The 23755-nt window shown below is 45.1% G+C and overlaps 1 protein-coding gene across 9 annotated transcripts in view; it reads left to right on the top strand.

The window, feature by feature from the left end:
* The window catches only part of LOC139534192 (caldesmon, smooth muscle-like), a 56426-nt gene that overhangs the window by 2588 nt on the left and 30083 nt on the right, over positions 1 to 23755 (top strand). For 5 of the 9 annotated variants that reach the window (XR_011666920.1, XM_071333080.1, XM_071333083.1 and 2 more), the window contains exons 1-2: positions 18905 to 19144; positions 21502 to 21584. Coding sequence is in view for 8 of the 9 variants with exons in the window: in XM_071333080.1 (XP_071189181.1) it covers positions 21511 to 21584 (74 nt within the window). In the remaining variant the exon portion in view is untranslated. Of the gene's footprint in view, positions 1 to 15851; positions 15946 to 18904; positions 19145 to 21501; positions 21585 to 23755 lie in introns of those variants that run through there. The other 4 variants (XM_071333084.1, XM_071333078.1, XM_071333085.1 and 1 more) reach the window with 1 other exon arrangement.

Here is a 23755-nt window from a genome sequence, read left to right as displayed (position 1 = left end):
TTATGAGAAGAGGCTATTTGTTAGATGCAGTTAGTATTTGAGAGAAGGCTAGTTGAAGCATAATGTCTTTTAAAGGTGGCGTCCTCTTAGGACTCATGAGAAATAGCGCCGTTTTTTTTCTGTGTGTCTCTCTGGCTGCGTTTACAAAGGCAGCACAATTTTGACCAATCACATCAAATCTTTTCATATCAGATATTTTCAGAGCTGATCTGATTGGCCAAAAGACCAATTAGAGAAAAAAATATCAAAATTGGGTTGCCTGTGTAAATGCAGACCTAGAGTCCTGCAGTGCCTCTGTGATGCGAGGCAGAGGTTTAATCCACTGCAGTATTCAGTTCCAGAAGTTCTTAATATCTCTGCTGCAGCCTGCAAGCCTACAGTTACTATTACCACGACTGAGAGAAGCTGCCAACTAAACTGAAGTACGAAAAAGAGAACTCGCATCGGAAATTGTGTAACACAAACTATTCGTTTGTTCGTTTTTCCTCTTACCATTGTAATATATTCAATTTATGTTTGTCAAATGTTCTGCAAGGAGTTGAAAATTATTACATGTTGACATGTAAATCAAATCATACACAGTGTTCTTAGAGTTCGCCAGAGCCTATTTTCTGGTTTGTCTTATTATGGACAACTTAAAGTATGTCAAGCATGTTTTGCCTAGTTCAGTTTATTGCCACTTGGGTTGATTTTATGCAGATTTGCCGCCTCAAGATATATTGTGGGTTCGAGGAGCCATCTTTTATATGCTGTCAGTTACACAACAAAGATGTCTCTTCTTCATTTTTTGATCAAAAGAGTCAACATCATCAATGTCTCCAAGGGAGAAATCGAATTGGAGCACAAAGCTCAAATTTGTGTCCTCTCGACAACTGTTCCCGTGGAGTGTTCAGTTCATTTGAAGTGGAGGATGATTGACATGGAACTAAACCTCAAGTGATTCTGCCCTGGACTCTGGCCACAGCATACTCACTGTTATTTATTTTCTGCTTTGATAGCATGTAATTTGAATGCACTGTATCCAGAACCACACAGTAAGTTGTATAATATGGTAAAGTTGGAGCACATTTGGAAAATTTGAGGGGGGAAAAGGAATCTGCTTAACTCTTAACTGGTGACGATCAAAAAATGGGTCAAATGTGGCATTCCTAATTTGTGAAGTAAGAGCGGCCAGCTGAAACTGAAACTCTAGATTTAGTTTATTTAGGACCCAGCAAATATGCAATAAGTGGCTTACAGATGTTTTGTTAGTAATATATAAATCAAAAATTCCTCACTCTCCTTTTTAATCTTTCCTCTCATGGCATGAAATCCTCTCTGTAATTCAACTTTATATTCTGTTTGTTGTTCTTCATTACCCAGCCAGGTTGCAATGGAAAGGTTCTGCATTGCTTTAGAACCCGTGCCAAACCAGGCTCGTATGTCTCCTCAGTCCTTGGTATGGAGAGTCTGGCAGTAGTAGAACTCTTCTGGGGAACGAAGAGTCTGGATTTCTCCCTGGTGACGAAGAAGAACACTGACACTCGTTCTTTTTTTGCTGTGGCTCAGATTAGAAGGCCTTTTAGATCAAACCTCTCCTACATTTCTTAGACTTTGAAGTGCTATCGTTCAAGGCCAGATTCCCTAATTGGTAGCATGGCAGACTGTGTTGATAATTGGCACATTTACCCATCGAATGCCAGTTGGCAGGCAGCGAGGCCTCCAGAACTCCACCAGCTGTATAAGGATATTTTCACATCCAACTCACTCACAACAAATTCTCTTTTTAGTAGATGGGCGATGGTACAGGATCCCTTGGCTTACTCAACCCAAGTCTTATAAGGTAAAAGTAAAAATTTTCACCCCAAGGTATAAACCTCAAGGCTGGGGGTAATCGTGGGAGCGTGAGTTCAGTTCACTACCCCGAGACTCATACACTACTACTTATGTCATCCTCTAAAGATGTGTTATGTTCAGCTCCAAAAATGACGACGGGGCTGAAAGTGTGTTACATTGTTGAGCAGGCCTTTTGCCCCTGGGCTTCTTTCCTCATCTGATAAAACAAGCACAGGAAATGTCTCTGCGAGCTGATTTGCTCTGTGTTTTCCTTTGGCGTCTAGTCATAGGGACCACAGACATGCCTAGCGCTTCGACCAGTCCACCGGCACTAGTCTCTTCACGCCCCCCCTTTACAGCCAGCTAACATTCCTCCTTCTCTCCCCACCTCTCCTCAGCCACCAAAACTAAATAAACATAGCTGATCAAGCTGATCGTTCATCACCTTTTTAAACGTCCCATATTGTAGGTTACTGTGGGAATTACAGGTCATATAGGTAATATAGTGAGGTAAATCCCAACAGTGTGTGTGAAAGATGCTATTGAGTGGAGGACCAGTGAGGTCATGTGTTTGGAGATGGAGAGAGAGTCTATGAATAGCGACACAGGTATGCGGGAACGTGTGTGTGTGTGTGTGTGTGTGTGTGTGTGTGTGTGTGTGTGTGTGCGTGCACTTAAAAAAATAAAACACCCTCAAATCTAGTTGTTTCAACTAATTATTATTAAATAACTGGTTCCACAGCCTTTTTATTTGTTTACTCAACTTTTCGGTCAAAGTGTTACCTGAACTTAACATTTTAAGTTGGCCCAACAGTAGAAAACATAGGCAAAAGTTCTGTCAACTTAAAATTATGTCTTTGCTCAATTTGTCTCATATACTCTTTCAACAAGAAATTATTATTGTTTTTGTAAATTATTACCTAAAAAAGGCTGATTTTAACTTTACAATGTTTTCAACTTACATATTTGACACACATGATTACGTTATGCACATTCATTTATACAGTAATTAGTATTCAACATGTCCTCACCTGGGACACAGGCACACACACACACACACACACACACACACACGTTTGTTCCCTCATACCCGTGCCGCTATTCATAGACTCTCTCTCCATCTCCAAACACATGACCTCACTGGTTAAGGTTTGGCCCGGGGTAGGCCGTCATTGTAAATAAGAATTTGACTGACTTGCCCTAGTTAAATAAAGGTTAAATAAAAAATGTGAACTCACAATCTCTTGGTTCATGGCAGTCCGAGCTTCCTGCTCTGCCACCATGTCTGTGTTATCAGTTAATCTGACTATTCTCTCATTATTTGATTTGATTGATTTATTTAAGCCATGTTTGGTTTTTCTGTAAGGTTGTTGGTGGGGCATATTACTCTTGTTTTAATGTTATTCCTTAATCACAATGATAAATAAAATAGTTTTTCTTGAGTGTACTTTTAACAGATCTGAGGTTTACTTTTAAGTCCAATGTGTAGCGATACAGGTGAAATCAGTTATTGACACAGACATGGTGGAGTAGCTGGAAGATCAGAACGCTGTGAACTGTGTCGTTGTGAATTCAAATCCCAGGTGAGGAAATGTTGAATATTAATTACTGTATAAATGAACACGCCAATGTGTGTCGGAAATGTTGTATGTTAAAAGCAGTGTGTGTGTGTGTGTGTGTGTAACTAGTTCCACAGCCCAAAAAATCATTTCTAGTTGAATGAACATTTTAGCAAACACATTATTTTAAGTTTACTGAATTTTTGCCTACATTTTCTTGTGTTGGAACCAGTTACTTAATAATAATTTGTGTGTGCATGCGTGCGTGTGTGGTACTGTATGGATGGTGGAGGTGGTGAGAGCAAAGGGGAGTGTGGTGATTTCATGATGAATGCTGGCTCTCATGGGACAGAGCAGCTGGAGGAATCAGGCTCTTAGGTAACAAGGGGATTTTACCATTCATATACAGCCATTGGATTTACCTCAGGCTCAGACACGCAGAGTGGTACCTTTTTTTAATTTGAGAAACTGGAGGATTTGCATCGAGTTCTCCGATTGACATCAATGGATGATTTGTGTGTCTGTGAAACCTCGAGTTATGCAGGCGTAGGGTTCTGGAGGCAGGATGCTGCACTTTCTTGCTGACTCTCCATACTGTGGGAGCACACGAGAGATGAGGATATTACTCATCTGTGTGTCACACAAGTCTAGGCTCTGGCTGGTATGACGCAGGATGCTGATGTGCTGCGCTAGTTGTAACACTACTCTACTTTGAGTAACACTTTATTGGGAGATCATCTAAGTCCGTATGTAGTTTACTCTTAAAAAAAAATGGTGTAACAAACTTTGTCGCTTCATTATGTTGATTGGGCTGCTTCAGTTCAAAAGATGTGACTTTTGGAACTACGGTATCAATACAGTTAGACTGAGTTGGATCCTTCTGATCTGTCTGGATCAGGGCTACAGCTTTGGACAACGCTCCCTTGCACAGCACAGCAGCAATCCCGAAGCGATGACGGCTGCAATTTTTTCCTGTTGGAGCCAAATGTTATGTTTTAAAGGTGCAGACCTTCAAATTGTCTCCAGTAATGTTATCCACCTGAATTAGCCAGCCCGGTCTGTGTTCTGGCTGGTATTAGGAGCAGTAGTAATTGTTTTAAGAGTGTATTTATTGAGTGTACTCTCTCCCTTGTAATCAGAAGCATATTCCGGCATTGACATATAAGCCTCTGAGGGTTGCTCAGGAATGTATTACAAGCAACGAGAGGAGCGGAGCAGCGAGCAGATCTCCCCTTCCATTTCTTTTCCACTTCACATGTCATTGCTCCATACAGAGGAAGGCAATGAAATCTGATTAAAGCTGGAGATCAAATCATCGAAAATGGCTGACATGGAGGATCCATCCCCAATATAGCAGTTATTTTGTGTGTGTATGTGCGCATTACTGTGTGTGCGCGCATTACTGTGTGTTGTTTTTCTCTCTCTCTCTCTTTCTCCTGGCATCTAATAATGCCAAAGACTTATCCCCCACTTCAGAGAAAGGGGAATGTAAGTATCCCCCTCATCCATATACAGTACTGTGCGAGACCCGAGCCCAGCTTGAATTTGTTAGTTTTGGAATCATTTCAGTATCGGGTAATTCATAAATTCACTTCATTGTTGGGTAACATGAAGCTGGCAGGTGGACAGGCTCAGTCCTAAATGGTGCCCTATTCCCTTAATAGTGCACTACTTTGGACCAGGGCCCCATAGAGCTCTGATCAAAAGTAGCGCACTATAGAGGAAATGGGGTGCCACTTGGGACGTAGCCACTGCCTTTTGAAAGGGTTTTAATCAGAGCTCCTCTGCAGGCAGAGAGGCTGGCAAACGAGAATGTCTGACCTCATGAGAGACCTGCTCAAGGTGATTGGGAGAAACCATCAGTCATGTTATTGTTACACAGCCCAGGTCTAGGGCAATGTGTCTGGTGCTAATGGCTGTTGAGGTGCTAGCCGGATTCATGCTGGGTTTCAACTCTCCTGCGTACACTTGTAGGAAGATAGCTGAGTCATTGATTCAAGTATAGTGAAGTAGTTTTATTACTATTGAAAATCAACCCTTCTACCTAACAGGTCGGCCATCTTGAGTTAAAGATAAATTGATGAGTGGGCCTAATTATTTAATGGAACAAGACCCAATCTGTAGCATCAATAGTCTGACAGACCGAGAAAACCGGCTAACAAATTGAAATGCAAAAAGCAGTGGCAGTCAGTCAATTCCACACATGCCAAGATGAGGACACTATGTCAACAAAACAACAACTCTTAACAAGCAACTCGCTAACAAGTGTGATGCTAGGCTACCCAAAGACAATGGAGCAAATCTGCTAGGCTCCGCTGCTTATTTACGCAATGCACGGTTAGACTAAACGAAGTGCTCATTAATGGAGCGTGAGCGCTTCTTAATTACAGGCCCGTTAGCGCTAATGGCTCTCCTCTCGTCAGATAAATGCAGACGGGTCTTCACGAGGAGGAGCGTTCTTCTAGCTAGCTAAGACGAGACAAGGCTAACTCTGTCTGAGTGAGACGGGTCGAATAGATTGAACACATGCGATTGGGTGGGGTGGAGGTTTCGGGAGAGGAGTGTGGTGGGGGCGATGGAAGGGGTGTGGGCGTATGACGTTGGGTGAGATGGGAGTAGATTAAAGGGTTGGTTTGGTGGATGGGTGTGAGGCAGTTGAGTAGGGTAGAGGGTTTGGATGAGGAGGGTAGAAGGGGGTGTGGTTGATGGGGTTGGAGATTTGGGATGGATAGGGTTGGGTACTAGGGGTGAGGGTTAGAAGAGAGAGGGGGGCTGGGGGTGACAAGCTGGCAGGCCTCATTTAAGCCCTGCTTTAATGAACCCAGCAGCTGAGTAACAAAACACAGGAAAAAGTAGAACAATGGTGGCTTTTTAGGGGGGAGGCCTGTGTCTATGTCTGCCCCGGGTTGGCAGGTTCTCTAGGACAGAGGAGAGGATGTCTGACTGGTCTGGGCCCTGAAGCTCTGTGCCACCCGTTTACTATGACAGACATGTGGGGGACCGCCTTGGATAATAAGCAGCCATTAGTTCAGGTTAAAGTTAATGACCAGTAATAGTACACCACCTCTGCCTGGCCCAGGGTTTGAGCCCATCCGAAATGAAATACCAGTCACTCAGGTTCAATACATAAACAGAGGGAAGAGACTGGAAGTGAATAAGGTGTGTGTGTGTGTGTGTGGCACAGGTGGATGGGTGTCATGTGAAAAGGAGATGGGTTTTCCTTCAGATCAGATTACTAGCAGAAAAGAAAACGGGGGAGTGTTTCGGATTTGTTCCCATTATACTTAAGTTTACAGAGTAATCTCATTTCCAGTTTTGCCATTAGCTAAAACTGAACGAACCCCTATAAAGTGAACCTGAGCACTCTCCTGAACTGACTACTTAATTATTTACAACTTCATGGTTGTCTGAGATGTGTTATTCTAATAGATTTAGGAATTAGACGGTTTAAATAGCATGCATTAACCTATAAAGCTGAATTTTATCCTTCGTTTGGCAGTAAAAGTCACCTCATGTTGAAGAGAGGAGTAGTGTTCTTACCTAGAGTTGTGTCAGTGATGTAACATTAGTAGTCACGTAAAAATACTTTATAGTCTGAAATTGTATAACTGAGGCAACGAGCCATTATACAAAAATACTTAAGGCACTCACGAGAAGACTAACCATGAGGCTTCCAAGACTGGACGAGACAGAGAGAGATGAAAAAAGAGTAGTGGGAGAGAGCGAGAGGAGACAGTGTTGCGAGAGAAACAGAGAGACGGGGCAGATGGGGAAAGAAAGATAGAAGGGAGAGAGAGAGACTGGGATAGAAAGAGTGAAGGAGGAAGAGAAAGAGACAGAGCGAGTGCTTTGTTATGTCTCCTAGAGCTCTATTGTTTCCTGGAATGCCTGGCAGCAGAGTCCGAAGTCAGAGCCACGGGGAGAAGAAGAGAAGGAACGGCCTTCTGTCCTGACAGACAAGCACCGCTGAGTTGACATAATTTAGCAAACTGCCAACGCTCAAGAAGTTTCACTGACAAAAATGGCTATGCTACTGAGATCTATTGAGATTTTGTTTTGTTTGCGTGTGGAAGTTGCGTGCGGATGGGGCCTATTGACAGACAGGACTAGGAGAAGATATATATATATATACCTGTGATTTATGGAGATCAATGGCTTCTGGCCCCCACTATCGCCTCGGGGGGGCCACACAGAATTACAACCCCTCCCAGACAGACCGCTGGCCCTCTGCGACGCTAATAATAGCATCCAGCAGAAATATGCACAGAAACGAGATCTCCTATGGTGTAGCCTAGCCTCCTGGATAGGAGAACACTGAGGCACAAGAAGGGTTGTCTCCTCTCTCCACTCAGACAGGAATGTATGGTCTTGAGGAGCTGAACCTCACCACTATCGATTCCAATTATATCACACTCTCCTTACACTGAGCTAGCTGCAGGCTCCGAGTCTGAAGGAGCGCAATATTTACACTAGAGGCAAACGCACTGTGTAGGCGTTCATATGTATTACACACAGACAGACCTAGACATTGCGTCGTAAGCAAGGCATCTCTAGAACACCAAGAGGGTTGGAATAGGAGACTCCTGGTTTCTGTCTAAGATGGTGGTGTTGTTGATATGGCTCTTCAAAATGAAGTGGATGGTTTAGAATGGTCCAGTTCACTCGCGGATATCTCGCAGAGGGATTTGGTTGTGGTGGTGGGAAGTAGACTTGACCAGAGGACAGCTTCGTTACGTCCGTCACATCACAGTTAAGACCATTGTTTTAGCAGTGCAATGAGAACCTCAACAGATAGGAGTTTACGGAAGAGAGGAGCTTGACTGATAAATTAGCCCTTGTCTCTGGTCACGGTTTCCACTCCCATTCCCATTCATCAGTCTGTACTGCTACTGAACACATCTCTTCGTGTTACACCTTGCCTTTAGCCCCAATGCAGTGACCCCCCCCCCCCCCCCTCCCCATACAGATGTGCTCAGGCCTGCTGAGTGACGCTTGGATGCAAAGAGCAACAGACCTCGTCCTCTATCTCTTCCTCGTATTTCAAAAACAACAACAGCGCCGGCAGCCATCACAGCTAAATTCTCCAAACTCCGTCACAACGAGCTCCATTATAATCAGTTATCTTGACAGTTTTTTTTTTTTTTTACGTATTTGTTCACTAAACAAACCAAAATGTTTTCCCAAGGGGGTCTCGAAGTAGCCTAAATGCTGGACCTCTCCACCTTTCCCGTCCACTCAGAGTAATAGCCCTCGGGTGAGGTCATCGTGCTAGAGCTAGAATCTTAATCTTCTCTCTCTCTATCTCCCACCCCTCTCTCTCTCTCTCTCTTTCTCCTATCTCTTCCCAGGAATGCAACAGGCCCCTTATTTTGAAAGATCTCTTGTCACATAATAGCCTTGAATATCCTTGCGCAACGCTTCAGAAAGCACATTCCGCAGCCTGATTTACAGATTTGCGCGTGGCTAAAGGATCGGATTGATGAAAATGTATGCTCTGAGGCAGTGGTCATGGTACCAATTTTCTGTGGGGCAACACGGCCCCCTGGGTATACACAGACAGAAAAAAAGGCGATACACAAACATCTGTCAGTGTCTGTGTCATGTTCTGAGCAGGCCTCACAAGCTTCTCCTGGTGTGTAAGCGGTTGCGCCATGGCTTCGTTGCGGCTCGTGCTGCTTGTATGTTTCCATGTAAGGCATGACAGGAAGGCATTTCTCCAACTGTGATACAGACCAGGCACATAAATCAGTCAGATGTTTTCATTCATCTTTTTTTCCAGTAATTTTTTCTCTCGAAAGTATAGCCACATTTTTTTCCCTCTGGCAATCGACGGGTCTCTCAATCTCCGCAAAACATAATTACGTTTTTTTAGGGGAAACTTGTCAGAAATGTTTTGGCGTACGATACTTGTTTTCTTTCTTTACAAGACACATCAGGAACTTCTCAGGGCTTTATGAGAAATACATTTGTATGTTCCAGAACATGTGTTCCAGGTGCCGTGACAGATACGGTGTCTGTCTGAGTCCATTCCCCACTGCTCTGGGTCATAATAATTATGTGGAGAAAATTGGGCAGCTCAGCCCAGATCCCCAGGGACCCTTAAAGAGGCTGTGTTTTAAATGCCTTGTTCTTGTCAAATCAAGAGGGGATTACAGCAGGAACACTGGTCTGTAGGCCTGGTGGCTAAGTGCCTGTCCTGTCTAGCTATATGAATCACTATGTGATTCACTATGTATGTACCATATGGGAGATTGAATATGAATAGGGGCCCAAACTATAATAAGCTGCTTACCAGGGGACATTCTAGCCTCTGTGGCTATGACGTTGTCATGCTATACATGTACTGTATAGGCCTGTGGTCCCCAAACTTTTCTGAGTCAAGATCACTTTCTGAGTCATAATGAAGACCGAGATCTACGCCTCAGAATTCTTTAAAAAATTTGACTTAAAAAAACGTAGGCCTTAAAAAACATGCAACGTTACAAACAGTTCTGTAGCAACGAGGTCTGTGCAGTAGGCTATAGTCCCAATACGTTATCAGTGCATGTAGGCTACGCTTGAATTGCCCCGCCAATGTTGTTCTTCTCAGACAATTTTCAAAGTATATTTCAAAACTCGAGGTATATGATCTTGTTGTATTACTTGTGAGGCACAGCTCAGTGGGTATAAATCATGTGATTTCTTTATTTTACTGGACTGATTGTGTCTGGATTTGTGGGTCAGTCTCAGCGGAGGGAGAGCATCTCACAGTCGGACCGTCCCTCAGCTAAGACTGACCAAAAAGGGGCGACCGTATTCCAGCTGGCGGCGAAACTCGAGTCACACTGCATTATTTCTGCACCAATTCATGTTGTTACTCCTATGACCAGAGAAAGTGAAATATTCCTTGATTTTAAAAAAGACACAAGCTGCTAATAATAATAATAATATTAACAACAACGCAAGCCTATAGATACTCTTTGCTACTCATTCATTGAAGCTGCATTGCTGGTTGCAGCGCAAGTGGAGAAGCGCATTTTATGGCATATAGCAGTGTTTTTATAAAAAAGTGTTGACAGTGCTGCTGAGTATGAACTTAAACATGAACTCACTCATAAAAACGAAAGCTCTTTGCTGTATTCGTTGACAGTCTCTCTCTAGTCGTGGTTTTCGATGTTTTGAAATCACAGTATCAACTTACTTTGCTGTACGCTCAAGGAAGCTGCAGACAGACACGTGATCTGAGCAATCCGATTGGCTAGCGGTAGGCCTATAGGTGCGCTTGATTTGCTCTCTGGGCACGCGGAGTAAGCGGAGTTTGTACCTTCAGACACATGAAATGGTAAAGATGGGAACACTTCGCCTACCCGGCATGCAGGGCAGCTGAGACAAGTCCACCTACTGCCAACAGCGCGAGACAGAAAAATGTAGGAATGATTGGCTTTATCGTTATTCTTTTCTAGAAATGTTTGGCGATCGACTAGGAATGCCTCGGATCGACGGTTTGGTGGGGACTGTTACTCACTATGTTGTCATGCGCCATACATGAGTAAGGGCCCCTACTATGGGGCCTCTAGTGACACACAGGTCTATTTTGGTACAGGATGTGCTCCCGTCCCGAGTGACCCCCAAACTGCAGACAGAGAGCAATACCAGAGTAGCAGATTCAGACCTTTTGGTTGTGCTGGCATCAGTAGTGCTTTGCATTGAGTAAAACACATCATGTAGGTGTCAACACCCCAGCCCTGCTACTCTCCCTGGTCAGTGCACCTCAGATGAATGATCTGTTGAGGAGTGGTTCAGGGCCCGTTCGGAGGGCGTTTCTACTAAAAGACGGCAGGTGTCAAGATGGCGGGTTGTCACGAACGGGACGTGTCCCATAATGGCGCCCTATTCCCTACATAGCGCACTACTTTGGAAGAAGGTGCGCTATATAGGTAATAGGGTGACATTTGGGACGCAGACAGGATGACGGAAGAGGAAGCCTTTCTCCTGGGGTGAGAGAGTCATTCGTCAAAGTCTCCGGTCGTGAGTAAGTGTGTTTTCACTGAGTGAGTTTCCTGTCCACTAAATAGGATTCATTCAGTACACCCCCCCCAACCCCTTCTGTCAAACTGCTGCAGAGTGGTTTCATACCAACGTCGGTATAGAAAGAATATGGAGACAGTTAGTGTACTGTATGTCCTAGTGGAATTACACGAGACAAAGGCTGTTGATATCCTGTGTGAAGAGCGCAGGTTGACATTTATTGTCATGAATCTTGTCCTGTAGACAGAACTGTGCGATTTCCGCTAGATAGGCCAGCTGCAAAGTCAAAATTGGCTATATTGTAAAAATTCAGGATTTTAATTATTTTAGTTTTGGTCTTAATTCAAGGTTAGCAGTGTGGTTAAGGTTATGGTTAGGTTTCAGATCAGATGGTATGACTTTGTGGCTGTGCCAGCTAGTGACCACTCTACAGAGCTGCCTCCAGAACAATATTCATGATGAAAAACGCTAACCTGCGTCAAGAGCGGAGGCAGATATTTATTGAGATGAGTTGACGTTCTGGATATCTGGACTAGAGTCTTGATGTATTATTTCAAAGGTTACATGCTGAAAGTTAAAACCACTCCATGTTGACTAAATACGAGAGAGAAAAAAGCTAAGTGAGCCTCCTTATTGCTTTGTTCTACTGTGGAGTTGAGTGTTTTTCCTCTTGGCCAGTCGTTTGGTTATCTTCTTTGATTGACAATAGTGGCAGGCATTTGTCAGAGACCAAATAGTCTGGGGGCTGATAAACAAACGGTTTCTAACTGCAGCGCAGGGCTGAGACCCCTCGGATTGAGACTGTTTAGCCAAGAGGAATGTAACCTACGGTACAACCCTTCCGGCTTTAGAGTGCAGAATGCAAGCACTTTCGTGAAAGAGGAAAATGTATATTTTTCTAAAAATGAACAAAGAAAGGTTAGGTATTTTCAACTCCCTACTGGCTTAAAATGGAGTCAGCCTTTACCACAGGTTCACACACGCTTGTGCCATAGAGATCCAGCCAGACAAAGATAAAGAGTTGCACACAATGTGGTCCTTCTTGTCCTAGGGCAAGCCAGGCTAATACTATTCTGGGTTTACTTTGCACTGTCCCAGAGATGCCACCAGAGAGACTGCATCATCCGTCATGTTGCTTAGAGATACAGCCAGCCCTAACCAAACCTGGGTTCAAATAGTATTTTAAATCTTTCAAATAGTTTAACTGTGCTTGATTGAGCTTGCCCGGGGCAGTGGAACCACTGTGGACTAGCCGCAAAAGTGCAAACCCCACCCCATCTGGCACGCCAGGCAGACTTCAAGCAAACACTCAACGTACTTCAACAATTCCCAATACTATTTGAACCCTGGCCCTTTTTAACCCCGCTCTTTTGTGGTCAGTATGTTATGAGTGTGAGAGCTGCCTGTATCTCACTGCACAGCATGTTAGCTAGAAACATTTTTCTCTCTCCCAGTTATGTTACGGGAAAGGGAGCTTTTTTTTCTTCCATATTTGGTCATATGGAGTACAGCCAGTGAGCAGTAGCCTTTTGATGGTGTACAAAAAAACATCCCTATTTTGTGTGGGATTTGTTCTCCTTGGGCCGTGCTGCTCTGATACGGGCTGATTGTGAATCTGACGTTGAAAATGCACCATTAAGGCACAGCACAAGCCGTTTATAACACAACAAGGACAAGGGAAAAGGCCTCATCTCATGTACTGAAGTTGCTCGTCGTTCTGAACCCAGCTGCGTCTTCACAATGTCATTTAGGGTTCACTGTATAAACTAATCCTAATGCAAATGACTCTCTTAAAACAGTGTTTATAGCAAGATAATGTTTTACTGACATCCTCCTTTGTCCACTCTTCTCAGCTGTTGGCAGTTATCTCATTTGGACTGAGTCTTGGGCTAGGGTTGACCGGTTCAACCCATGATGATGGGAATTAACTATGGCGTGATGGGTGTATTGTCTTTGCTGACATAGGAAGGCCTCTCTGGGGGGGGGGGGAGATGTGTGTGGGACCAGAACCGTGTGTGGGACCAAACCAGAAGGGTAAAAATAGATTATTGCAATGACTGTTCTATTTAAAAACACCAGTAGAACATGCCATGCCGAAAAAACCCAAGTTAATCACACTGGCATTGGGACATGTATCAAGGTTCCATCATGGGGCAGAACTTGTAATCTCTTATCAGAATGATGAAATGTAAGGCATTCGGAGGCTTTTTTCCTTTCCAAAATGTGACTGTGAGTAATTTGACGAAAATGTTACATCACACACTACGTTTAGGAACTGAGATGTCAAGCATATCAGGGAAAGAACCTTGTCTAGCACCACCCTGATTGGACAGCAACATCCAGTAATACGTTGGATCAGTTTGTGCCTGTGATGATTACAGTGTGTCTCAGTGGTGGATTCTCAGCTGTGAGCTGTTCCAGATAACCTTAGGCTATAGCTAGCAGTCAGTCAGAATATGAATCACTGGGCAAGGAGATGTGTCAGGAATTGTGAACCATTGTCTGGGAATGCATGCAGGAGTCTCCTTTTCCATCCCCAAGTGGAGACTCAAAGTCTTAGACCTCTTATTTTTTTTAGCCCCAATACTTTCCCCTCACTCGTCTCAATCTTACAGCCAAAGTCAGCACAATAGCAATCTGTGGTGATTTGGGAGGGATCGTGTGTGATCATCAGACTAAGTCACTAATGATGGTGTGTCTTAAGAATTCAAGGATGCATGGCAGGCAGATTCTTACCCAGTCACTCACCCAGTTTAGTCAGTCCTTATACTGTCATTTCCAATGGGCTCTCAGCTCTCCACTATTCCATGAATAGTGCTTTAATTTGACGAATTCTTCCGTATTGGAGCTAACCGAAACCTCTCCCGGAATGAATTTCTTTTGGAGCGGAGAGAGCCCTAACATATGAAGCAGATGGTATTGAGATCGAGCCGAACAAATCTGAGCTCAGACGCTTTTGGCCACCTCATATCCTGCCCAAAGAAAGATGTGTCCCAGCTAAAGTCTTCTACTCTGACACCACGAGATCTGTCCTCAGGTCAGCTGAGTTGGCTGACATTCCCTTGGCATCAGTATGTAGGGGAGGAAGTATGTGCAGTCACACACACATGCACACAGCCATTACACTCCTCCTCCTCCTCACATTCTCCCAGTGTTCACGATGAGCACGTAGTCAGCAGCTGGTCTGATCATGCCTTTGTGGTCCAACAGCAGTGTCTGTACCATGACAGACGAGGAGAGGGGGAGAAGGGGGAAAGAGAGAGAGAGCGGGGGATAGGGAGAGAGAGGCAATGAGAAAGAGAGTCAGAAATTATGGCCTCCCCCATGCCAAAAACTCCAGTGAATTTATGTGGCCACATCCTGGCGTGGTTCACAGCCTGGGCTGGGCCAGAGGCAGTAAATGTGTTAATGGACCCGAGGCGGGGCCAGGGGCCCGACGTGTGAGAAGAGAGGCAGATCACGCTGAACGGGACCAAGGGAGGACAACCTCTTCCAAACACATCATTACAGGTGGCGATGGACAGGACACACGCACGTTGGCTGGCCGCACAGAGACACGCACAGACCAAGACAGACACGTACACACACACTCCCAGATGTTCTCAGAGATGGAACATTTCTCTGCCCTCTGCATTGCTATCCACATTTGGATACATACCCATACCCCTACAGGTATCCTTTTGGCGTTTGGTCAAACTCAAACTGCCCCTTGAGCACCTGCAAAGCATTAGTCAGTCAGTCAGTCTGCAGTCAGCCAGCATATAAAAGACCATGATATCAACTACAGTTAAACTCTGCTCTGTTTCTCTACTCTGTGTATGAGTAGACAGAGCGCAGACTGTGAGACAGTCCTGATGGCTCCTGTATAAACACTGCTGGGTGGGAATGGGGAATCCTGGCCTGTCACCTGACTGACAAGGATTGACTGTTACACTGTGCAGAGCTTAGTTTAGCTCCGGAGGGGACGATGTACAGTCTCATTACTGTACAGGCCATTAGCTGGTCTACTGCACCGTAACACAGACACAGACAGTCAACACACATACAAGTAGACACAGACCTGAACTAAGACCCGAGTCCACCATAAAACATCACACCAATAGGTTCTACTCCAGCAGGTCTGAGATCAGTGTAATATGATTTTGGCTCACCACCTAAATGACACTACACCGGGATCAGGAGGTGACACACCTACAGCGTTGACAGAGCCCTGACTCCGAGTAAGCCAGTCAGACGGAGTTGAGGTGCTCGGTTGGGGTGACCTGACCCAGGTGAATGTCAAAGTCATAGTCTAGAATGGTAGATTTCACTGTCTTGGCTCTCGCACCACACTCACTGACAGAACTGGGCCTCGAAACAGAAACAGCCCTTTGATCACTAGGTTTCATTGGAACTCATTAAGTGAATAGCACCCTGTGAGGGGAATGGCATGGAATGAAGTATTAATAGCTTTCTCCTTTTTCCACACAGATTTAAGACCCCCCTCCTCCTCAACGTGGAACAGGCCGAGGCTGGAGTGACCGACAGACTGACTGGTGCTCAGATTCTCTCTCTCTCTCTCCAGGTGAGAGTGCGCCTCCCGTTTCCTCCCTCGGGCAGCTTCTCGCTCACCCTTTTCCTCCCTCCCTCCCCATCCCTGTCTGTCAGTGCCAGAGCCAGACATGATTCATGTCTCCAACCGTAGGACAGGGAATCAGGGATAGTGTTGTTGCTGCCTGAATCTGTCGCTCAGACCATGCATGCCATTGTCAGGAATTTAATGGATTGGTTAGATTATATTACAATATGATGATCAGGGGGATGATGAAGAGGAGGATGGTGAACTCAAGATGGTGATGATCAAGCTGATGAGGAGGATTTATAATGGCAACGATTGTGATGAAGACCTTTATTGTACATGGCCATGCCAGGCTCTCACAGTAGCCTATGGATAGACTGACAGTGACTAAGAGTGACAGCAGCCTACCTCTCCACCCCACCTGAGAGGCCCAGACAGGGGCCAGAGCAAAGAGCACATAGCTCACATTCCTCCAGCATCTCCTAATGAGTAAGCCCCAGCGAGGGAGAGGAGGTGAAGGATGGCCCTGGCCCTAGCCTCTCTCTCCCCTCCCCTCTCAATCCCTGGCCACACAATCCCTGGGTCTTGTGCCAGCCCAGCACTGACATGGCAGATACCTGGGATACCTCTATATCTCCCAGCGCCCTCTCTCCAACCACACCTGGCCAACCCTCACACCTGGGTCACCATGGCAATGTGCACACTGCCTGCTCTTTACCTGCAGGTACAGGCAGAGCCAGGGAGCTGAGAGGGTGGGAGCCGGCCCACAATCCCCTTCTCTTCTTTTCTTCTCTTAAAGGGAAAAGAACAGAGCATTCCTTGGGATGCCAAAAGTAGAAGCCAGAGTCCCATAGCATGACCATGTTTACTTTCATGTCCCCGCTACAGTAAACTGTGCATGTTGGTGCTGTTTAAGGATATATTGGAATATATTCTAAGTAGACCAAGTTTGTGTAGGCATCAATATTTTCTTCATTCGTTCTGTCTTGTCTTTCTTTCGTTCTGCCTCTTTTTCTCGGGAGTTAATTTTAGTCCCACGCTCAAGTCGGTGGGTGGCAGTCCAAATATTGTGTATTTTAATCAGTTTTGGACTCAGGCAATCTTTGGATAACATGGACTTAAAGCTGCTGTCGTATCCCGGTAGAACTCCCTCTCCCCTCCCGCTCTCGTTTTCTTCTGTTTATCCGGCGAAGAAGTGTCAGGGGGTGTAAGTTATCTGCTGACAGGCCTGCCAATGTTAACGTTACATTTGACAACTTTTTTTTTCTTCTCAACAACTTAAAGTGCTTCGTTCTCTGGAAGAATCTTCTGGAGTTGTTTTTAAAATGGCATGTGAATGAGTAACTTAAAGCTCCTTTCAAGACGCTAGGCTAACATCGGAATGTAAAATGCTGCATTCCTCAAATAGTTTCCGAGGCATACTCTTGAGATGAACGTGTTTGTGCTAACGTGGTGAAGACAAAGTTATTCGGTTGTGTGTCACAATAATGACTCATGGGGAAAAAAGAGGCCTCTATGTTCTATGGACTCACAGAGCAAAACAGTGCATCAACATTTCACTGCATATTAACATTGCAATGCCTCTAAGAATGAAATGGTGCCACATTTTTTTCCAGCTCTCTCCTTGTGAATAGAGGACATATTGTTTGGGTGGTGTTAACACAAACCTGTCCTAAAATGATAGGGGGAAATAAAGCTAGCGTTGTCTGGATAACATCAACATGGCTTTTAATATAATGTTCCTTAAGCGCTGGGTAGTGTCAGCCAGAGAGTTGCGGCAGAGCATTAATTTGACTGGTAAATGTTTCATTATTGCCATTGTAGCTCTCAGGAGCTGGCAGACAGAGGGAACGAGAGAAAAAGTAATCGGTTTACAGTGGGGAGAGAGAGAGAGAGAGTTTACAGTGGGCGAGAGAGTAGAGTGAGCGTGGAAGAGAGAGAGAGAGACCATAGTTCAGAGGGAGAGAGAGAGCCCTTAATTTACAGTTGATAGAGAGGGACCGGAGAGAGAGCTAGTGAGTGGAGAGAGAGACCATAGTTTACAGTGAACAGGGAGAGGCAGGCTAAAATCGGTTCTGTTATGAAACCCTCCGAGGGAAAGTCAGAAAGATGTAATTCCAGGAAGCTCCCTCTCTCTCTCTCTCTCTCCATTCTTCTGCTCTGCTCCGTGTATGTTAGCTTTGACGGAATATGGGTGGTCCCCTCAAGGAATAGGTACGACACTGACATCTCTCACAGGCAAACTCAAAATCCTGTTGAATATAATATCAAATTATTATCATTATTCTTAAATATTCCCCAAATCATAGTCATACTAATAGTGCGCTCTCGGCCCCAGTGTTGCTTTTAGGAAGTATGTGATTAAACTAACGCTGGGGATGGCTTTAGTGTTTTTGTTATTGCTCTCATTTTGTCTAATTACAGTTGTACGAATTGCCGAAATCCAAGTGCCAATTTTCTTCCTCCTGCTAATGGCGTAAGTGTATTTAAACATAGAGAGCAAATTATTGCTGTGTTGGAAATAATCTGTCCCGAAAACACACGGGCATCGTAGTTTGACTCTGATAGTCCTCTAGTTAAAATGAGAAGGAGGTGAGAGGAGAGAGAGAGAGAGGGAGGGAAAGAAAGGGACAGAGGGACTAGCCCTTGGAGTGATGGGTTTTGTTTAAAGCATACCTCCCGTGTCCCTGTGTTTCCTGTAAGGGTATGTATGCGTGTTGGAGACCCTTTTTGGTCCTCTCACTATGTGAGGCTGCAGAGGGGCACAAAGCAGGGAGGCTACAGCATGATCTACAGCACAACTCAGGAAGCAAGCCTGAAGAACCCACCCTGCCTCTCTAAAACTGATCCCAGATCTGATCCTAGCCAACCACTGACAGCTCTACAAACAAAACAGGAAAAGTAGTAGAGATTTGGGAAGGAGAGAACAAGGGGTGGTGTGTGTGGGGGGGGAGACGTAGAGTTAAAGAAGGGAAAGACAGGGAGAAGGAGGAAGGGAGGGAGAGTGGGAGGGAGGGGAGGAGTAGAAGGGCGAAAGGAAGAGGCGTTTGCCCTTTCTGTTGACTGCTGAAGCCGGTGAAAGATTGTGCAGCAGCAGGAACTCTTTGTGTTGTAGCCGTGCTGGGATAAAGCAGTGGGAGAGAGGCTGGAATGGTTTAAGAGGGAATACAGTATATTTAAAAGTCTAATCGTCACAACTGCTAAGGTACAGTACTGTAGCCTTTTCACTCAATGCACTTTACTGGTAGCTGCAGCAGTAGGCTAGATTGTGGTTGTGTACAGTTGTGTTATTGTAAGAGAAGAGCGTAGGTTGATGATGACAGGCTAAGGATCTTCTGGGTGGTCCCGCTCCTCTCCTCGGTCACGTACCCAGGGTATTTTTTTAGTGAATAGCGTTAACGACATCCTGCGCGAAACATCTCTTCCTCCTCACACACTTTCTTCTCCTTTCTCCTCCTCCTTCATTCCTTCACTTTCTCCTCCTTTTTGTTTTTTGTTTTCATCGTGAAATGTGACTGTGTTTGGCTTGGAGAGATAGCAACGTTTTCGTAGTGCTGTACGGCTAGTATTGCTAGTGAATATCGTAGTAGGCACACAAACGTGCATCCCTGTATCGAGGTCGAGAGCAGGAAGGCATCGGGGTCGTATTCACTACGCATCAAGCAGAAGAAAACAAAATGAAACAGGGAGGGACTACCTATCAATAAGAAACGCCTATTTTAGTTTTTCTGTTGCGTGCCCTAATGAATATAACCCAGCATAGGATACAGAGGTTGGTGATAAGTGAAGAGTTTATAAATAAACAAAGTTTATTTGTCACGTGCGCCGAATACAACAGGTGTAGACCTTACAGCGAAATGCTTACTTACAAGCCCTAACCAACAGTGCAATTTTTAAGTAAAAAATAGGTTTTTAGGTAAACAATAGATAAGTAAAGAAATTTAAAAAACTAAACTGACAATGGAAATAACAGTAGCGAGGCTACAGTATATACAGGTGGTGCCAGTACAGAGTCAATGTGCGGAGGCACCGGTTAGTCGGGCTAATTGAGGTAATATGTACATGTAGGTATAGTTAAAGTGACTATGCTTAGATGATAAACAGAGTAGCAGCAGTGTAAAAGAGGGGTTGGCGGGTGGGGGGTGGCGGGACACAATTAAAATAGTCCGGGTAGCCAATGTGTGGGGGTACCGGGCTACTTGAGGTAATATGCACATGAATGTATAGTTAAAGTGACTATGCATAGATGATAGAGAGTAGCAGCAGCAGCGTAAAAGAGGGGTTGGGGGTGGCGGGATACAATGCAAATAGTCCTTGTAGCCATTTGATTACCTGTTCAGGAGTCTTATGGCTTGGGGGTAAAAGCTGTTGAGAAGCCTTTTGGTCCTAGACTTGGCTTTCCGGTACCACTTGCCATGCGGTAGCAGAGAGAACAGTCTATGAATGGGGTGGCTGGGGTCTTTGACAATTTTTAGGGTCTTCCTCTGACACCGCCTGGTGTAGAGGTCCTGGATGGCAGGCAGCTTAGCCCCAGTGATGTACTGAGCCGTACGCACTACCCTCTGCAGTGCCTTGCGGTCAGAGGCCGAGGAATTACCGTACCAGGCAGTGATGCAACCAGTCAGGATGCTCTCGATGGTGCAGCTGTATATCTTTTTGTGGATCTGAGGACCCATGCCAAATCTTTTCAGTCTCTTGAGGGGGAATAGGTTTTGTCGTGCCCTCTTCACAACTGTCTTGGTGTGTTTGGACCATGATAGTTTGTTGGTGATGTGGACACCAAGGAACTTGAAGCTCTCAACCTGCCCCACCACAGCCCCGTTGATGAGAATGGCGGCATGCTCGGTCCTCCTTTTCCTGTAGTCCACAATCATCTCCTTTGTCTTGATTACGTTGAGGGAGTGGTTGTTATTCTGGCACCACCCGGCCAGGTCTCTGACCTCCTCTCTATAGCCTGTCTTGTCGGTGATCAGGCCTACCACTGTTGTGTCGTCTGCAAACTTAATGATGGTGTTGGAGTCGTGCCTGGCCATGCAGTCGTGGGTGAACAGGGAGTACAGGAGGGGACAAGGCACGCACCCCTGAGGGGCTCCAGTGTCGAGGATCAGCGTGGCAGATGTGTTGCTACCTACCCTCACCACCTGGGGGCGGCCTGTTAGGAAGTCCAGGATCCAGTTGCAGAGGGAGGTGTTTAGTCCCAGGATCCTTAGCTTAGTGATGAGCTTTGAGGGCACTATGGTGTTGAACGCTGAGCTGTAGTCAATGAATAGCATTCTCACGTAGGTGTTTCTTTTGTCCTGGTGGAAAAGGGCAGTGTGGAGTGCAATAGAGATTGCATCATCTGTGGATCTGTGGTATGCAAATTGGAGTGGGTCTAGGGTTTCTGGGATAATGGTGTTAATGTGAGCCATGACCAGCCTTTCAAAGCACTTCATGGCTACGGACGTGAGGGCTACGGGCCGGTAGTCATTTAGGCAGGTTACCTTAGTGTTCTTGGGCACAGAGACTATGGTGGTCTGCTATGTAAACTACAACACTGTTGATGATGATGTCATCCTGCAGGGCGTAACCATGGATGACGACTTTGACCGGCGCCGAGAGCTCAGGAGGCAGAAGAGGGAGGAGATGCGCCTGGAGGCTGAGCGGTAAGACTGGCCTGCTCGTCTTCCTCTTGTTCCCGTCTCCTCTCGTTACTTTTCCTCCTCTTCGTCTTCCTCCTGCTCCTCCGTCTCGTCTCCAACCTTTACTCCCGCTCTTCTTCCCTCTCCTCCTACATCCCTTCTTCCTCCTCCTCCTCTTCCTACTCATCCTCCTCTGAACCTCAGACCTCTTCCATGTCCATCAACAACTACACACACACTTACATATTTACGATATTGTTGTCTTATCTCATTGGAGTTTATCAGTATAAACTGGGTGGTTCGAGCCCTGATTGCTGATTGGCGGACAGCCATGGTATATCAGACCGTATACTATGGGTATGACAAAACATTTTATTTTTACTGTTCTGATTACGTTGGTAACCAGTTTATAATAGCAATACGGCACCTCGGGGGTTTGTGATATATGGCCAATATTCCACGGCTAAGGGCTGTGTCCAGTAAGAACAGCCATAAGCTGTGGTATATTAGCCATATACCACACCTCCTTGGGCCTTATTGCTTAAACATACCACTCTGAACATGACGTCATAACGGTAAGTGTGCAGCCAGAGGGAGTCACAGGTACACGTGTTGTCCAGCGGGGGTGTTGATGACACAGCGAGTGCTGTGATCATATGACCTCAGTGCTCTTCAGAGCCCAGTTGAAGTCAGTTAAAGGGCTTTGAGCTGGGCTCAGGTTGTTACAGGTCCCTGTGATCTCCATGCCAAGTTGGAACCAGAGAGCCAACCCTTAAATAGTTTGGACTCTCCTCAGGGCTTTAAAAACATCACTCAGCAAATATTGGCTTCCTCCTCCTCATGCAGGCAGTAATCTACCACTGATCTGATGACCTGTGTTGTGTTCTCTCTCTCTCTCTCTCTGACTCAATAAGTTCTGCTTTGTCTCTCATCGTGTCAGTGGTAGAATGTACTGTTGACCTCATATAAAAAGCCTCTGTGCATCCTCAAGTCAAATGAGTTACATACTGTAACAAGCCCAGACATTTCAAATGAGCTCATCTCAAATGGATCACCTCAACCATGTCTCATTTTACGGAGCAAGGATACAGGATACCAGGTTGAAAAGCTGAATCATGTTGGTTACAACTGGGGTTGGAGTGAAAACCTACAGGAGGGTAGCTCTCCAGGAACAGGGTTGGAGAACCCTGCAGTAGGCTACTTAACTCCAGGAGCTTAGTTTGCCCAGCCTGTCTGGGTAGCTTCATCACTTATCCCAATTATACTTACAAACAACAGTCATTTAACCTGGCCACACACATCATAAAACATGAAAATGCATCATGGGCAATAGGATATGCAAATGTGTATCTCTGGAGGTCCAATCCCTTACTGAGCGATATGGCAGTGACATTTACTGAAGATATGATAAGAGCTCTCTGCAGACCGGAGCTACTGAACAAGTCTGTAAGGCCACACACTATGTTAGTGTATGTTTGGCAAGATACAAAAATGTCAGTGCTCACCCTTAAAATGTGTTGACAATACAACAGAACAGATTAACCGGAATGACATTTACTTTCACGGGTGGCCAAACAGAACTATCTAAAAGTTACGCCCCTACTAAGCCACACCTCCAGTCTTCTGATCTGACCTGGTGGATCATAGTTCGTAAACCCAACTGGCTGGGCAAAAAATAACCCAACGTGTGTTCTGTCCACTATTTAACCTAGCATTTTCTTTTCTTTTTCTTTTTTTTTTAAAGAAAAACTTTATCTATGACACTGTCCTCTTGAATTGTAAATACTGTAATGTGGCTAGAAACAGAAAATACTTCTTCCCAGTCAACTGAATCAGTGAATATAATCTCATACATTTAATTGTGATGTGTGATTATGTTGTACAACAAATGTAAACCTCTGTAGCAATGTTGGCATCTATTGTTGTACCTTTAGGCGTGTACCTACGCCTCATTGCTCCAGCTCTACACCAGTTGATTGAACGATAACTTAATGCGGTCGTTATATATCTCACAACAGGTCATAAAACCCATGTTTTATATTATTTATATTATCCCACAGTGTTTATATTATATGGAGAATATGGAATTTGGTCGAAAATACAGACCGTATGAGAGAGTAAGAGTAGTAAGCTATAGGCATGGTGGGAGTTTGTTCATGTCTGTTTATTTAGTTGGAGTCGTTTCAGTTGGCGGG

The sequence above is a fragment of the Salvelinus alpinus genome, chromosome 11 (genome assembly GCF_045679555.1).
Source record: "Salvelinus alpinus chromosome 11, SLU_Salpinus.1, whole genome shotgun sequence".
Lineage (NCBI taxonomy): Eukaryota > Metazoa > Chordata > Actinopteri > Salmoniformes > Salmonidae > Salvelinus > Salvelinus alpinus.
The sequence above is the reverse complement of the archived record's forward strand: the minus strand, read 5'-3'. Positions and strand labels throughout refer to the sequence as shown.